General features: G+C 39.3%; 1 protein-coding gene across 2 annotated transcripts in view; it reads left to right on the forward strand.

Moving 5' to 3' along the window:
- The window catches only part of drosha (drosha ribonuclease III), a 47,607-nt gene extending 29,878 nt beyond the window's left edge, over positions 1–17,729 (forward strand). For both annotated transcript variants that reach the window (XM_084433818.1, XM_084433819.1), the window contains exons 25-31: positions 4,159–4,264; positions 4,779–4,920; positions 5,195–5,277; positions 7,750–7,853; positions 10,499–10,591; positions 16,751–16,797; positions 17,113–17,729. In XM_084433818.1, the coding sequence (XP_084289944.1) occupies positions 4,159–4,264; positions 4,779–4,920; positions 5,195–5,277; positions 7,750–7,853; positions 10,499–10,591; positions 16,751–16,797; positions 17,113–17,228 (691 nt within the window). In that variant the 3' untranslated portion in view covers positions 17,229–17,729. The remainder of the gene's footprint in view (positions 1–4,158; positions 4,265–4,778; positions 4,921–5,194; positions 5,278–7,749; positions 7,854–10,498; positions 10,592–16,750; positions 16,798–17,112) is intronic.
- Positions 17,730–18,116: the final 387 nt, after the last annotated feature.

Raw genomic sequence — 18,116 nt, forward strand, 5'->3', positions numbered from 1 at the left:
GGGTGAAGCGGTCATAGCCGTGTTTTATTGTGAATAAAACGCAGCTATTGGCCAATCAGAATCAAGGACTGGAACTAACTGTTTTATTTTAGTGGATAATCGCAGTGCCAGCCAGATAGGTCGAAAAAATATTTACCGACAAAGTCACGTAGTGACGTGAGCTGAAGGAATCTAAGCCACTGCAGCTCAGCGCCCCACCTCTCGCAGTGATGGGGAACTCTGGGGGTCATCCGGAATTCACAGAACCACAGTTACAAATGTAACCACCGTTCTGTTTCATTCCTCCTGACCGCCAGAGACGGTCCTATATTAGTGGATGACCCATACCAACAAAGTCACGAGGAAAGTAACTTGCATCCTGAGAAGCAGCAACAATGACGCTGTAGAACCTCGCAAATGTACAAGGAGAGGACCATGTCACTGCTGCACAAATGTCTTTAAGTGAAACACACCGTTATAAAACACACCTGAATGGCCGTGCGCATTTTACTTTCGCTTTTAAATTCAGCCAAGAGTGAGGCGAAGTGAGGTGAAATCTGACGACTGCTGCTGATCTGTGCTGCAACTCTCATTAGGAAAAGTCTAAATTGAGCAAACGCCTTAATTTTTTTTTATTATTGTAGTGTCTGTTCTCTAACTGAACTAAATTATTTTTTATTACTATGAAAAATCAAATAAGCAACCGCCGCTTAAAAAACAAGCCCCAAACAAGCCCATTATTGTTATTCCGTCAAGAGCAATAAGTGATTTTCTCAATGTTAATCAAACAACAATTGATGGTCCGAATACCATTTTTTTTAGCTTCGAAGCTTTGGTAGTAATGAACACCGAATATTCGAAGCTTCTGAGAAAGGGTGCTGAACATATTCTTCTGTCTAATAAAGGCAGGAATCGTCTGTTTGCATTTTGATTATTTCGAGAACCGTTCATCCAATCGACTTCACAAGGGAGTGCAGTGTCGCATTTGGTGCAATAGAGATAGACACGCGAGACGCGACACATTCAGAATTAATAAACTTTTATGCTGCGTTCACACCAAACGCGAGTGATTTCAGTGTTAACGGTGCGTGTCCACTGGCACGGTGCGAGCGGAGCGGTGCGAGCGGAGCGGAGCGAGCGTTTTCAATTCATTCCTATGGAAGTCGAGCTTCACGCTCGCGCAGTGCATTTTGGGATTGACAGCGGACCGGAGAAAGCGTTGAGAGCGACCGAGAGCGTCAAAAGGTTGGGCAGTTCTCGACTTTATGCAAATATCAAGCGAATAACGCGGTCGGCAGCCAATTGCTGTGAGGTTCGGGATGTGACGTCTGTTTTGAGAGTTTAAAAAATATGCTAATTGTTCCGGAGTTTAAGCTGGATTAAATGTGTAAATCATTTTGATTACAAATTAGATGCTTTGCAGTTGTTATATTTATGTTAAAGATTTTATTTTGGATGTGTTTATTGTGATTATTGGCTGGGTTTATAAAAGTTTATAAAATTTAAAGGATCTTTGCTTGGTGCATTTGGAAACAAAGCTTGTCTATTTCTAAATGTAATCGCGTGCATCGCTGATGATTATACTGTCCGTGTGTTGAAAAAAACTTAGATTAAACACACTCGCAACAGACACACCCCAAAGCGGAGACGTTACAGCGTTGCCAGTGGCACTGAGCGGAGTATTGCTGCTGTAGTGGACAATGCAAAGACGCGTTTACGCGCGTCTGGAGGTCCTGCGGTGCGAATGAGGCGTTTAGCGCGGCGCGGTGGACGCGAATTCGCCTCATTCGCGCGTCCAGTTAGTAAACTACAGAACAGCGCGAGCCTTAAAGGCCTATTTATACTTCTGCGTCGAACTCACGCCGTAGTTACGTCGTAGGCTGTGTGTAGCGCGCGTACCCTTCGGCGTACCCTGACGTGCACCTCTCCAAAAATTTAACAATGCGTCAACTCTACGCGGACGCAAGCGCTGTGATTGGTCTGCTAGGACCGCTTCCTCGGGTTTCACATGCTCCCTCTGCATGTGTAATTGCGTGTCAACGCGGACAACGACGCAGAAGTATAAATGAAAACCAACGCGTTGCCTACAGCGTAGAGGCTCCGGCGTAGGTCCAACGCAGAAGTATAATGAGCGCGAAGGTGCGCGCGGCTAAAATGACGTCATTGCGGTGTGGGCGGTCGTGCGCGTTGGGTTCGCAAGACCCAATTTTGCCTGGCAGTGTGCGCGACATTTTTTTTAACAACGCGCGCGGCTCCGCATCCGAAGATGAACGACTTCGAGCCGAATCTGGCCGAGCTCGAACTTCTCACCACCCAGTTTGAATGTCTAAATTAGTTGCTTACATTTAAAAAATGAGCATACAATAGCATAAAAAGTATTTTTAATGAACATAAAGGTCCATGTTTAATAAAAATGTTAACAAAACTTAATGAAATGTTTAGTGAAATTAGAAAATATAAGAGATTAATTTATTTATATTGTATACACATTCTCATATCCATATATTTTGTTTTATTGTCACGAGTAATAATCTCAGGGTTTACTGGGTTTTACACGATTCTTTTTGTAGTGTGGTATTGGTGGTGGTGTACTAAAATAAACATTGTCACGTGTGTATAGCTTTCTTCTTCTCACCGCTGATTCCTGATGGTTTAAACTTTAGAGGACAATTACTCGAGTCTCCCCCTATCGTTTCAAAGAATAGTACAACGGCGAGCGCGTCAAGTATAAACACCTCGTCCGTTTGGGAAGGTGCATGCGCAGTCTGCGGAGACTCGTGCTGCGGAGCCAGGCGAAAGTATAAACAAGGCTTCACGCGGGCAGGGCTTATATGCTCCGAGAACGGACACTGCACTAGTGATATAAAACGCACACACACAGGTCTGTTAACTTAAGCAATACTTTTAAGGTAGTCTAATATTTTTCTGACTAACAAATTACTGACACAGTAAAGGGTAGAATTAAATAAAGAAAAACGAAATTTAAATAAAGAAAAAATTTTATTTAAATAAAGAAAAACGAAATTAAGTTAAATTAAAAACGAGATTAATTTAGATTGATAATAACGGGTAAAAAGCTTAATACATTTTGTTTCTATTATTCTATTTTCCACAATGTCAAAGCAACGCAGCTTAACCCAAAATACAAGCTCAGGCATGCACTTCTGTCCACACACACTCCGCTGTGCTGTGCTCTAGCCAGAGAATACTCCCGTTGCAGGAACACTTTAGTAGGCCAAGAAGCAGCAAATATATTTATTAAGTATAACGAGGTTGGGTTCCTTCAACTGTCCATCCTATTAAAATGGCTAGGCCATATAAGATAATTGTAAAAAAAAAAAAAACAGAGTATTGTATTTCACCAGATTTTATAGTGTTAAATATATTCAAGCGCGAATGAGAACCGTTTCGCGGGGGATGCCAGGTGTGCAAAAAAAAAAAATAAACAACTAATATTCGAATGTCAAATTTTCAAATCCAATACCAACCCACTGAACGAATATTCGGGTCCAGCCCTAAAACACAGGTGATCGGAGGATAGTGCATGCCCTCCTGCTTTTTGCAATTTGATGACTTTTGTAAAATAACTTCTGTTTTTGCTTTTCAAACTCTGAGTGGTTTCAGTTTCATATGTTGCAGGCTCATTTATTGATGATAATAAATAATTGATAAATAATATTGATGATAATAAATAATACTTTTGTAGCTTTAACAAGAATGCCCAGTGAATAGATAGCCTTAATTCATTCAGTGAAGTCTAAACAGTGTTTTATTTTTACATTTGATTATTACATTTCTGTTGCTAAATAACCCTAATGTTGGCCTACCTGAGACCCTAAACTCCCTGGTTTACAATCACGTAAAAATGACGCTTACTTTTTATGTAGCTAATGCTACAGTAAAACACTCCTGTACACTTTCAGAAGTTGAAGGGATGCTTTCTTCTCACATAAAGAATGTAAAAAAGTTTATGTTGGTTATATCAATTTTAGTTTTTAAATATCGGTATATTTAAATATAAATGTAATTTATTTTACATACTTAAAGCATTATCGTATTGCAAAACAAATATTGCATTATTTAACGTGTTAACCCATATTGCATTTTTCTTCAATATCATGTAGCTCTATTAGTTAACTATCGACTAGAGCTTCATGAAGCCAATTTATGTGTCTGCAGAGGCCACAATCAGAGGATGGAGTTCCTGGGAGATTCTATCATGCAGTTGGTGGCAACGGAATATCTGTTCATCCACTTCCCAGACCATCATGAAGGACATTTGACAGTGAGTATATCCATCATCTGGTGCTCATTTTATGGCCAAATCACAGCCGTGTTGATATTAGAGCCCTTTAAAAAAATATATTCTGGGGCCATGAAGATTTTGTGAAAATTATCAAAAACCCTGGTGGTGACTGACAACGTTTTAAAAAAATGCTGGCGGGGAAAGAGTTTATTCAAAATTGTAGAATCTTTCAGGAATGAAACCAGGTTTTAAACCAGGAAATTATTTGAACTTTGCACACCACCTTACGAGGCTCAACATCATAAGTGATGTTAGAGGAAGCCGTGATAGGGATCTACATCTGTCTACCATAGTTTGTAAATATTGTACATTGTAAATATGTGAATCCTGTGCCAACAAACTCCCTGGTCTCCCCTACTATATAGTACCAAAAAAAATCAAGCCACTTCAGTCACTGGTTGGCCATCCCACTGTTAGGGAATGATATAATCAAGATGATGAGATCTGTTTAGTCAGTTAAAGTATAAAGTGTGTTGATTTGTGTGATTTTTAGCTCCTGCGCAGCTCTTTGGTGAATAACCGGACTCAGGCAAAGGTTGCAGAGGAATTGGGCATGCAGGAATATGCCATCACCAACGACAAGACCAAACGGCCTGTTGCCCTGCGGACCAAGACTTTAGCCGATCTACTGGAGTGTAAGTATGACAAGATACTAAAATCAAAGCTCCCTTGCAATTATCTGCATTCAACATTAACAAAAATTGTGTATATATATATATTATATACTATAAATAATATAATAATTATCAGAGGAACGAAAAGTAAAATTAAAATTACAAGAAGTGAAATCCTTACAAATCCCAGCAGTCCTACAGAATGTTTCGTTATTTATTATATAAATGATTTTGTGCAAGCACTGTTATTTTTATTTATTCACTGTACTTTTTTTTCTTTTTTCTTTTTTTTTAGCATTTATTGCAGCTCTTTACATCGATAAAGACCTGGAGTTTGTGCACACATTTATGAATGTTTGCTTCTTCCCACGACTCAAGGTATGGCAAACTTATTTGGAGATTAACAAAGAATCAGGTTACTTGATATTTTTTACCCATATTCACACGTCTGCACTTATCTGGAGCACAACCTTGTGTGTTCAACACAAAAAACACAAAATGTTTTGTTTCAGTCTTGGAAAAATGTGGATAGCAACAGTAGACACCTGGCAAATTTTATTTCAGAATCATCATTGGCTGGTAGAAAGGAAAAGTAAAAAACTAGTATTTTATTTTAAATAAGATAAAGAACCTCATGTCATGCAGAGGCATCTTATGAGATGTTCTGTGTAAATTAAAGCATTTGTAGAGTAATTTACAACTGCTTTGAACGTGGCTCAACCAATCATAATCATGGACCGGAACTATCCATTTTATGAATACTTTAAGAATAATGCACTAAGCTTTCAATTACAAATGAAGACATGAGAAAGAGAACAAAGAGGGCTTCTTTACTATTCAGTGAATAAAAGTAAGTTTAGGAATAGTTGGGAAAGTGCATGATATACAAGGGTAGTCTATCCATGTAATCATTAATGCATCTGGAACACTGTAATAAGGCCATGTGGACTATGTCTTATGCGCCAGAGAAACAAGCATGGAGCTGTCTTTAGAATTTTGTGTTTGAAGCTGAACTTCTGTTTTTGTGGTGGCTTTGTATATTTCTATGGCGTTGCTGTCGAAGAGTAATTAGCTAGTGAAGTGGATTTACGTATTATAGAGTTAACTGAAGTTATCATGAGTATTGTAATGTTTAAAGCGGATGTCATAACAAATGTCAGTAGACCGGGAAGATTTTAAAATGAGCGGCTTATTCATTAATCCGTAAGATCTTTCCTTCATGCCGTGGAAATACAAACCGGAAGACAACACAACAAGTGCAGCGTTGTAAAGGGGCGGGACTACACAATCTTGAACTTGGTATATGTACATTTCTACATATACCTATTTTCATAGGCTATCAAAGTGATGTAGCATCATTAAGAACTAACATGAACTAACATTTAACAGTGGACTTAAGGGTTTTTTAGCCCTCACTCTCTGACCCCATGAAGTTCGCTGTGTAATTCGCACCCTGACCAAGATGCATTAGGGGAAGCATTAAATAATCTTATGAATGCACTTAAAAAATGTAGAATCAAATTGTTAATCGAATCGCATTAAATCTCACTGAGAATCGTCTCGAATCTAATCGTTTGCAAATATCGAAATCAAATCGAAAACCTATGAATCGCAAATTGAATCAATTTACTGTTTACCCAAAGATTCACAGCTCCACTCATGTGTTTTCTATCTGTCAAAGTCTTATGCTTTTAAGACACTGTGTCAAGTTAAAAGTAATAAATCACCCCTGATACAGCACTTGTGGTTGGGAAAAAGAAGAGAACAGGGTACCCTGTAAAGATGAACTGTGATTAAAACTAAAAAGTGAACATTCAAATCTTTCTTTAAAGATCACTTAAAATATTATGATTTTTTTTTTATTGAAGTTTAGATCACACAACCACTGACAATTCTTCAGGATTCATTGAACTTCTTGAGTCAGCTTGCTACTCGCTTGCATAGACACACAGCAACACTAAACTGGCTTGCTGTCTTCACTTACACTGCAAAGTTTGTAGACACTGAGATTGATCTATAGGAATTCATCATGAGATTCTGTTCACCATTCATCTGGTCTTAGCCTACACATCCAAATTAGAGGATGGATACCCGACCCGAGCCCGACGGGACCCGTCGGTACCCGACGGGCCGGGCCGGGTTCGGACAGATATTTAGAAATTATGTTCGGGTTCGGGTCGGGCTCGGTCACATCAGCGCGATAAGGCATTGAACATTTTAAATTGAAAACAGCTTATTATGTAGGTAACGTTAGCCAATGTGCCCGATGCTTTCATTTGATCCAAACGTTCGTTTTTGTGATTAAAATGCATGTAAAATTTTACCATAACATCTGTCTTCCTGTGTGCGCAAATTTCAAATTTGTTTATGTAGCCGTGACAACCAAACACGTGCATGCGCGCCTATGTTAAGTGCGCTTGTTTCTCCGTGCGCGCTGATGCACTCATCCTGTTGACATTCCGAATGCCTTCCTACAGTTGCTTAATAAAAGCGGGCTTTCCACACAAACAAACGTACATGTGTCATTAGTATGAGAAAAAAATGGGATTTTAACTGTCGGTCTCGGGTCGGGCTCGGACATAAATATATCTTTATGCCTGTCGGGCTCGGGTCGGGTTTGGTTACTGCTCTGTCGGACGCGGGCCGGACTCGGACAGAAAAATTCGGCCCGATCCGCACTCTAATCCAAATCCACATTCAAAGCCTTCAGCTCTGCGCCAGTGGACATGTGCAGTCTGTCTGCTTTTGTCCTAAAATAACTGCTGTATCTTTTGATTGTTTTGTATTTGTATATAAAAATGTTTTATTTTTCAATGTACTGCTGTTTGACCAGTTTAATTATTGTTTCAGGAGTTTATCTTGAACCAGGACTGGAATGATCCAAAATCGCAGCTACAGCAGTGCTGTTTAACCTTGCGGACAGAGGGCAAAGAGCCAGACATTCCACTATACAAGTAAGAAGCTTCTGTCCATAAACATCCTTTGATTCACCTCTTCATCTCTTTCCACCTTTGATTATCTGTTTTAAGAGATTTAGGCCGTTAACATAGTCAACGCGAGCAAATGCAAGCAAGCAACGCGAGCGACGCGCTCCCTTTCATAGTCAAAACAGTGGACGCAAGCAGACGCAAGCGTCACGGGCGATGCATGCAATGCAATACACCGCTCACGCAACAGGGGGTAGTAGAGTCATAGTTCTGAACCTATGTTCTGAACGCACGTCTATTTCGCTTCAAACGCTCGCTTTCGCTTTGGACGCGCGAATGGATTCAAAATGTTCAAGCGTCGAACTAGACGCGATAGACGCGAATTTGACGCTCTATTCGCGTTTTGGACGCAGCTTAATAACAGGCTCCGATGTCAAGATTGCAATGCTGGAATGTGTGTGTGTGCATTTTGTTCATACAGGACATCATTAAAACTGCCAAGTGTTTAGCCTACTTATTTATTTAAAACACAACATTGTGCTTTTGTCAAACTGTAACCTTCAACTGTCACCCAACCAAAATCACACGCACACATTGTAGACGAGATGTATGTGCATAAGCTCGCATAATTTTTTCTCTTCGCCCGCCATTGTATTCAAACCTTCTTCTGTAAACATAATATACTTGAATTAATGTACAATACTTGCAATGTCACCCCTGCCGACAACGCATAGTATTGCGTGCATCGGCGCGTCGCGTATCAAAAACTAGGGACAACACATTTGGCTACGCATCGACGCATAATGGCGGCCGAAGCGTAGCGACGCGTAGCCTTGTGGACGCGTATGCGTACCGATGCGTTGACTATGTAACGGCCTTTACAGTGAGCCCAAACAGTATCTGGACACAAAGGAATACACATGTGGCCTTAGAGAATGCAAATCACAGGAAAAAAGGTCCTGCATTTTCACACGGCATGCTGCTGCACAGGAAAGACATGATCTGTATAGTATCACATTCAGTCTGTACGAACACCGTGCCATGCGAAATTATTCAAACCCCTTTATTTTTTACGAATTTTTTGTTGCAGCCTTATGCTGTTTTTTCCACATCAATTTACACTCTATACTCCAAAATGACAGCAAAAACAGCAAAACAGATTTGTGATAACTTTGCAAATTTATTAGAAAGAAAAAAACTGAATCCGTACTCAAGCCCTTTGCTACACTTGTAATAAAATTCAATTTCTCCGGATTATCTTTGAGATGTTTCTACACTTTGAAAAGGTGTACACCTTTTCAAAAACCAAGCCACAAGGACAAAGGAACTGACTGCAAAGCTCAGAGACAGCATTGTGTAGAGGCACAGATCTGAGGAAGGCTACAAAAATGTTCTTCTGCATTGAAGTTTCCCAAGAACACAGTAGCCTCCATCATTCTTAAATGGAAGAAGTTTGGATGGACCAGGACTCTTCCTAGGGCTAGTCATCCAGCCAAACTGAGCAATCTTAAGAAAAGGGCCTTGGTAAGAGGTGACCAATAATCTGATGGTCAATCTGGTTGAGCTCCAGAGTTCATGCATGGAGATGGGAGAACCTTGCAGAAGGACAACCATCTCTGCCACGATCCAGCAATCCAGGATTTAAGGCAGAGTGGCCAGATGGAAGCCTCTACTCCGTAATAAAAATTAAATCCCACTTTGACTCTGAGAATAAGATTCTTGGAATTGAGGCCTTGATTCGAATCGTCATGTCTGATGGAAACCAGGCACAGCTCATCACATTTTTAATGCCATCCCAGAAGTGAAGAATGGTGGTGGTAGCATTATTCTGTGGGTGTTTTTCAGTGGCAGGAACTAGTCACAGTAGAAAATGCTGCTGAATATAGCAAAATACAGAGATATTAATGAAAAACCTGGGCCAGAAATTCACCTTCTGACAGGATAATGACCGTAAAACTGCTAACGCTATGAAAGTGGCCCAGACTTGAACCTAATCAAACATCTCTGGAGAGTTGAGACTTGCTATATAGTATATCGCTATGTGACTATACTGAAAGGGTTCTCAACTCTGGCCCTCGAGGTCCACTTTCCTGTGGAGTTTTGCTCCAACCTTGATCAAACTCACCTGCCTGTAACTTTCCAGTAAACCTGAAGACCTTGATTAGCTTGTTCAGGTGTGTTTGATTAGGGTTGGAGGTAACCTCCAAAGTGGACCTTGAGAACTCTTGCTATACTGTATTTATGTGGGATAAAGTTATACACTTGCGGGAGTGTATAACTTTACTGCAAGAGTGGTTGAGAGTCCAAGAGTGGTTGCTAGGGGTGTTGTGTAGTGATACATAGAACCGTTGGGTGAAGCGGTCATAGCCGTGTTTTATTGTGAATAAAACACAGCTATTGACCAATCAGAATCAAGGATTGGAACTAACGGTTTTATAAACATTGGATGTTCAATGGTTGAGTTTTGATACTTTTTCTGTAGCTTTAAGGCATGTTGTTATACGTTTACTTACATTTACTGCTGTAAGGCCACTGGACTGTTTAAAGTCCTATCCTCCCTTTTTTTATTCTGATATAATAATAGTATAATGTGACCACAAATCCACTTAATTGTGGATGTTAAAACTGGTTTGGCTCATCTCCAGTGTGATGCTCCTCATCTTGTTTTACAGAACACTTCAGACAGTTGGACCCTCTCATGCCAGGACGTACACAGTGGCAGTGTATTTCAAAGGTGAACGTATTGGCTGTGGAAAAGGACCAAGGTACTAATAATACACTCATTTATTTGCCCTCATTGCTACATTGCTGGGTATCTCCTCTTATAAATGTTGGCAGTCAAAATTAAAACTGTTGGATAGATTTTCTTCATTCTTTCTGACAAACAACAAAAGATAATATGAAATACAGTATGTGCACTATTTCTAAATTTTTTAATTGCAGTGTACAGTGTTTATTATAAGGGGGTATAATACGCAGCTCAGTACTCACTACTCGAGCACTTTTAAATAAGCTACTCTTTTACTCTGACTCAAGATAGTTGTTGGGTTTTTGGAAAAGTAATTTTACTCTACTCACACTACATTTTTTGTAAAGTAATTGTACTTTTACTTGTGTATATTTTTCAGTACTCTTTCTACCTGTGATCGTGTACTTTAAGTACTAATATCACAATGCCGTTTATCGACATGGATCTGCATGATCGTATCAAAGGATACTTTTATGAGTTTTATGTAAATTACACTGATACTGGTGCATTTTAAGAGTGGTCTAAACTACTATTAATTCCCTTACTTGTCCTACAAAAAAGAAGCAACTTTTTCTTTGTCATCTAATCTTTCCACACCATACCAATGTTTATGCTAATTTTGTGTCTTTGTCTTCTGGCTTCAGCTCTTTTCTGCTTCTTTGACTGTACAGATACTGAGTTTATAACTCTCATTATTTCCATCCTTTCTTCTTTCAGAAGATCTGAAAACCTTCACTATCACCTTCAATTCCCTCACACAAACCACTGATGCATACATTTTTCCATCTACCTAATTTATTCCAAGATATTATATGGTCTTCTGATTGTTTCAGTTTTTTTTTATGTTGACACAATCAGACTTCAGTTTTCAATATCCTTAGGAGGTCATACAATCTTGATTCTATACTTTATTCTAATTCTCTACTTCGGAGTCTCGTCAGCTTTAGCAAAACTTTTTTCTGTTTCTATTTAATTCAGAATTTGAAGCAGAACTGCAAATACTGTGCAAATATCCCCAAACTATCAAACTACCATCTTGTGTGACTGAGGTGGTTCTTTTGAAGTGCAGTGTTTGGTTTTTGGCTTTAGCACCTGAATATGGCATAATTGAAACCCTAACTTCAACACCAAAAAAACCCTCTCATCACACACATACTATGGACAATCCACTAACTCACAAATTAGATTTTCACACTGGACACCTAAACAGAGCATATTTTCACTACGCATATGAACAGATTAGAGCATTCACACTGACGCCGAGGTGAAACAGCAGTGCAGAGCAGAAGCAGCTGTGCCACGATCGTTTCGGGGGAGAGTATATTTTTGCCGCACCGATCAATCTAAATTAAAGCCAGATTGCTTAGAGAGTTAACATGAAAAATAACACATTTCACCATAAAATCAGTGAGGTTTTCAGTGTTTCACAATCACCATATTACATACAGCTCTGTTAAAGAAAAAAACTAGGAAACATCATTGCCAGGAGTTTTTGGCCATACTTCAAAAGTCTGTTTAAATTAATAAAACTAGAGGTATATCTTAACTTGAAGATTACTTTTATCATTTTATCAAAAAATTGTGTGTGTGTGTGAATATATATATATATATATATATACAGTGAGGAAAATAAGTATTTGAACACCCTGCTATTTTGCAAGTTCTCCCACTTGGAAATCATGGAGGGGTCTGAAATTGTCATCGTAGGTGCATGTCCACTGCGAGAGACATAATCAAAAAAATAAATAATCCAGAAATCACAATGTATGATTTTTTTAACTATTTATTTGTATGATACAGCTGCAAATAAGTATTTGAACACCTGTCTATCAGCTAGAATTCTGACCCTCAAAGACCTGTTAGTCTGCCTTTAAAATGTCCACCTCCACTCCATTTATTATCCTAAATTAGATGCACCTGTTTGAGGTCGTTAGCTGCATAAAGACACCTGTCCACCCCATACAATCAGTAAGAATCCAACTACTAACATGGCCAAGACCAAAGAGCTGTCCAAAGACACTAGAGACAAAATTGTACACCTCCACAAGGCTGGAAAGGGCTACAGGGAAATTGCCAAGCAGCTTGGTGAAAAAAGGTCCACTGTTGGAGCAATCATTAGAAAATGGAAGAAGCTAAACATGACTGTCAATCTCCCTCGGACTGGGGCTCCATGCAAGATCTCACCTCGTGGGGTCTCAATGATCCTAAGAAAGGTGAGAAATCAGCCCAGAACTACACGGGAGGAGCTGGTCAATGACCTGAAAAGAGCTGGGACCACCGTTTCCAAGGTTACTGTTGGTAATACACTAAGACGTCATGGTTTGAAATCATGCATGGCACGGAAGGTTCCCCTGCTTAAACCAGCACATGTCAAGGCCCGTCTTAAGTTTGCCAATGACCATTTGGATGATCCAGAGGAGTCATGGGAGAAAGTCATGTGGTCAGATGAGACCAAAATAGAACTTTTTGGTCATAATTCCACTAAACGTGTTTGGAGGAAGAAGAATGATGAGTACCATCCCAAGAACACCATCCCTACTGTGAAGCATGGGGAAAGTAGCATCATGCTTTGGGGGTGTTTTTCTGCACATGGGACAGGGCGACTGCACTGTATTAAGGAGAGGATGACCGGGGCCATGTATTGCGAGATTTTGGGGAACAACCTCCTTCCCTCAGTTAGAGCATTGAAGATGGGTCGAGGCTGGGTCTTCCAACATGACAATGACCCGAAGCACACAGCCAGGATAACCAAGGAGTGGCTCTCAAGGTTCTGGCGTGGCCTAGCCAGTCTCCAGACCTAAACCCAATAGAGAATCTTTGGAGGGAGCTCAAACTCCGTGTTTCTCAGCGACAGCCCAGAAACCTGACTGATCTAGAGAAGATCTGTGTGGAGGAGTGGGCCAAAATCCCTCCTGCAGTGTGTGCAAACCTGGTGAAAAACTACAGGAAACGTTTGACCTCTGTAATTGCAAACAAAGGCTACTGTACCAAATATTAACATTGATTTTGTCAGGTGTTCAAATACTTATTTGCAGCTGTATCATACAAATAAATAGTTAAAAAAAATCATACATTGTGATTTCTGGATTTTTTATATATATATATATATATATATATATATATATATATATATAATATAATATATTTTTTATATTAATATATATATATTAATTAGAGTTGAGCCGGATACTCGGCTGAAACGAGTATCCGGTACGGATAAAGCACTTTTGTCGAGTACGAGTAATACGAGTCAATATCTGTGCTCGGATAAAAAAAAAAAAAAGAAAGTTATGTTGAGATTAGGGCTGGGCGATATATCGATATAAAGAATATATATATATTTTTTTTTTAAATGCGATATGGAATTAGACCATATCGCATATATCAATATAGTTCAAATTTGCGCTGTGATCCTGACCCGGAGCTCTCTGCACTGCTCCCCGCGCCCCCGCCCATCCTTTTCCACTTTGCGTGCGTGTTTTGAGCATGTTATGTTATAACATGAAATAAAGTCTTTCACCTCAGAAAAACGGACTTTCTTGTCCTGTCAGCCGTTATACTGTAGTCGTAGTAGCGCACACTCAATTGCACGCGCAAATGCGGCGGCGCGCGCTGTGTATCGCCTCACTGTATTCACCTTATTTTTAACGGAAATACGGACGCAGCCAGTTGACGGTATTTTGTGCGAGACTTCCGGTCAGGCACTTCCGGTCACTGGCGAGCTCACCGTAGCGGTTAATCAAACAAGTATTCATAACAACTAACTCATCGTTATGGCTTCAAGGAAGACGGGGTTGTTTGTGCAGTTAGAGGTTGTCATAATAACTGGTACAAAAGAAAGATTTACTTGGCGTTTCTGTTGCGTGGCGTTTTCTATATCTCTGCACACCAGAAACGTGTCTGACGCGGCGCTGCTGCTGCTTGGTGACATATGATAAGCCTCATTGGTGATATATTCGACATATGGGGAGAGAGTTGTGGAAGGCCTATGTTAAACATAAATATATAGCAGCAAAGACAACGTCGGCAGTATTGACGCAAAATAGATTGTCCACTTAATTCACATCTTTACATTTTATTAGTATGCTTTGCGTGGTTTCGCACCTTGGAATGCTTATTTGTGTGTGTGTGTGTGTGTGTGTGCAGTTTTGAGACAGTCCCTTAATTTGCTTGGCGAATGTCTAACGAATGTCCAACATAAAACCTACTTTACCGCACCCTTCGCCTGTGGTTAAAAGCTTTACATTTGAAGAAACCGCCGAAACGACCGTATGTTTGTTCTTTTCATTTCGTGAACACAAGACCTACAGAAGACCACCCGATACCAGAAAAGTGGCTGGGCTATGAAGTCCCAATAAAAAACTCTAAGGAGAAACAAAATCATAGTAACCCCTGTATAAAATCTAGTCATCATGGCGTTTATTTTGTATGATTTACAATTATTTATAGCCATCTACTTATTGCTGTCCTGTGCTTTGGTTGCATTCTGATGGCATTATTAATACATTTGACATGACAAAAATACCTCCATAGATATTAGTCCAGCGCTGGCTCGGCCATGTTTAGGGCGGTGCTGAAGGCGCCGGCGAAGTTGGCACTCTGCCAGCTAGATGCATGAGTGTTTTCAACCAGGTCCGGTACCCGAACTGGGTGAGGCGGGGCTTTAGATCTTTGTTGTATTCATCTGTTACGTTATGTGTAACATTTTTCTGTCAATTCTGCATAATCCTTTGCGATTGATATCGTTAGTTAGCCCAGGGAAGCGAGGAAACGGAAGTGCCGCACAAAAACCGGATACTGGACCCATGTTTACTTCCGCGTTCGAAAATAAGGTGAATATAAAGGGCAAAATAAACTACGAGCATGCAACGCCGTTACGTTGTAAATTACACGAAATAAAAGTAATGCAGGTATAATTCTCATTCTATTCACCAGGAGCAGTTTCCATGTTTCATTAACAGTTCTTGTTAGTATTGTGTATTCACCATGGTAACTGTCGTTTCAATATTAACCCCAAAATGCCACTATTTGTCTTTGTGTTATTTTTTTATATTTTTTAAATGACTGTGGTGGCTCATACCAACATTAACAAAAACTAGTTTGGGACTGCTATTTAATACCTTTAGCATAGACTAATGTTTATTAGTACTAGTCTTTACTATTAGTCATATTCTTACAATTTATGTTAAGTAAAGGGGGACAGTACTTCAGTGTGTGTGTCAACAAATTTTGAAAAAAAATAAAACATGAAAAATAAAAAAATATCGGGATAGCCTATATATATCATATATCGAAATTCAGCCTAAATATATCGGGAAATGACTTTTGGTCCATATCACCCTGCCCTAGTTGAGATGAAAACTCTTGTTCATTACACCCAGTCCGAGTACAGATACAGATACAGATAATTCATATGGTTAACAGATACAGATACAGATAATGCTGTACTCGCTCATCCCTAATATTAATTAATATAATATATATAATATATATATATATATATAATATAATATATAATATAATATAATATAATATAATATAATATAATATAATATATATATATATATATACACACATATACACATTTTATATACATGTGTATGGGACAGTAGGAGGGGAACACGGTCGCATCGCAGCAGAGTATGCTGCCCATCATAAATATAATGATATAATCATAATACACGACAGACAGTGGTCGTCAGAGAACACCTGAAAAACGTGACAGAACGGACAATACTCATCTATATTTGCAGTACAAAAGCCGCAGTCCTGTGCGTGACAAACACTGCCTGTGTGAAAGCACAATGTGTGTGTGCTGCTCCCGCTCTGCATACGCACAGCTTCTGCGACAGGCGTTACCTGTATCTTGTGAGCTCATTGGCAAATGCCCAAACCTTTAAACTTTACAAAACATTCTAATTGCAAACCATGTCATCAGTTTGCCATGTTTGAAGGCTCTATAACTAAGAATTTGGTATTTAGATGCATTAAAATGTTTGGCCTCCCTTGAATTTTAATTTATAATATCTGGCTGTCAAGAAAAAGTGGATAAAGATCCCTACCGTAGATTCTTTGGGTCATTAAATCCATGCTGGATGTAATCCTTTCAGTAGAATGATAATGATCCATTGTTTGAGCTACTAAACATTTATAACTTTCCATTTTATCCCAACAGTATTCAACAAGCCGAGATGGGTGCAGCCATGGATGCCCTGGAGAAATGTGGGTGATTTTGTGAAAAGCTTCATAAACATTGTCATTCTCTATCAATAATCACAGCTATTAATCATTCCTACATGAGAATGTTTCTTTTAAAACCATTTACAGTTTTGTGAAAAATACCACAGTGTCTTGTGCCAAATGACACCTGTTTGATGGGGCGGGAGCAATGGACGTTACTTTTGCAATTGAATTTGGTGCTGCTAATGGTGCAGAAATGACACTTTAGGTTTAAGTGCACTGTAGCAAACATGTAATGGAAATAATGTTACAGTGCAGATTTTCTAATTTACATGTTTTTTTTCTTGTTTTCTGCAGATAACTTTCCTCAGATGGCTCATCAGAAGCGCTTCATCGAAAGGAAGTACCGGCAAGAACTGAAGGAGATGAGACGAGAGCGAGAGCGTCAGGAGAGAGATAGTGATGAAGGGTAGGGCAGCAGAAAGTGAAAGAAAAAAGTAGGATGTTATAGGAAGGGAGTTGCATCCCTTAATGAAGGCTTAATTATCTTTCTTGGTTGTTGTTTTGTGTATAAATCTGCTTCGTTTGTTAATCTAATTCACACTGTTGATATGTTTTAAAAAGAGAAAAAATTTGTCAAATAAACCAAACCATTAATATGTTTGATTGTGTGCATACTGAAGCCTAGAATTGTTATTCTTGCCAGTTCAAACCTCATCCTCTCCTTGGGTCATTTTGACCCGAAATTCATTTTCCTTTCAGTTTTAGACATTGAGTGTTCATCGGAGTGGTCCAACACCTTGGGAGAATTGTTGCTCTTGAGCTTGCAATACACAATTTTAGATACACAATTTTTTTTACTGGTTTAAAGGAGTTTATGTGATTGTAATAAAAATAGTAACAAATCCTTCCCTTGCAGGTCAATTTGACCCCCATAGGAATTGGGGGGAAATGTGTTTTTTTTTTTTTTTTTTTTTTTTTGTCAAAAAAATAAAATAAAAATCTCTCAATACAGGACACACACGCACACGCACGAAGGCATGAGACTATAGAACATCCCCGATGCAGAACACACTTGCATGCATACACACACCTAGGAATTCCTATTTAAACTCAGTCACAATGCAGACTGCACACATTGGCCCTCATTTATCAAAAGTGCGTACACCAAATTTCCAGCGTACACCTGGCGTACACCCAAAACCACGGTGACTTTGAGATTTATCAATATGGACGTTGGCGTACGGCACGCTCAAATCCTACGCCAGCTCAGGAGGTGGTGTACGCACGTTTCGAGTGCGGGAATGCGCAGAAAAACAATTTCTAAAACCACACAACGCACTGACAAACTAAAAGATATG

The sequence above is a fragment of the Rutilus rutilus genome (assembly GCF_951802725.1).
Source record: "Rutilus rutilus genome assembly, chromosome: 16".
In the NCBI taxonomy this organism is placed as follows: domain Eukaryota; kingdom Metazoa; phylum Chordata; class Actinopteri; order Cypriniformes; family Leuciscidae; genus Rutilus; species Rutilus rutilus.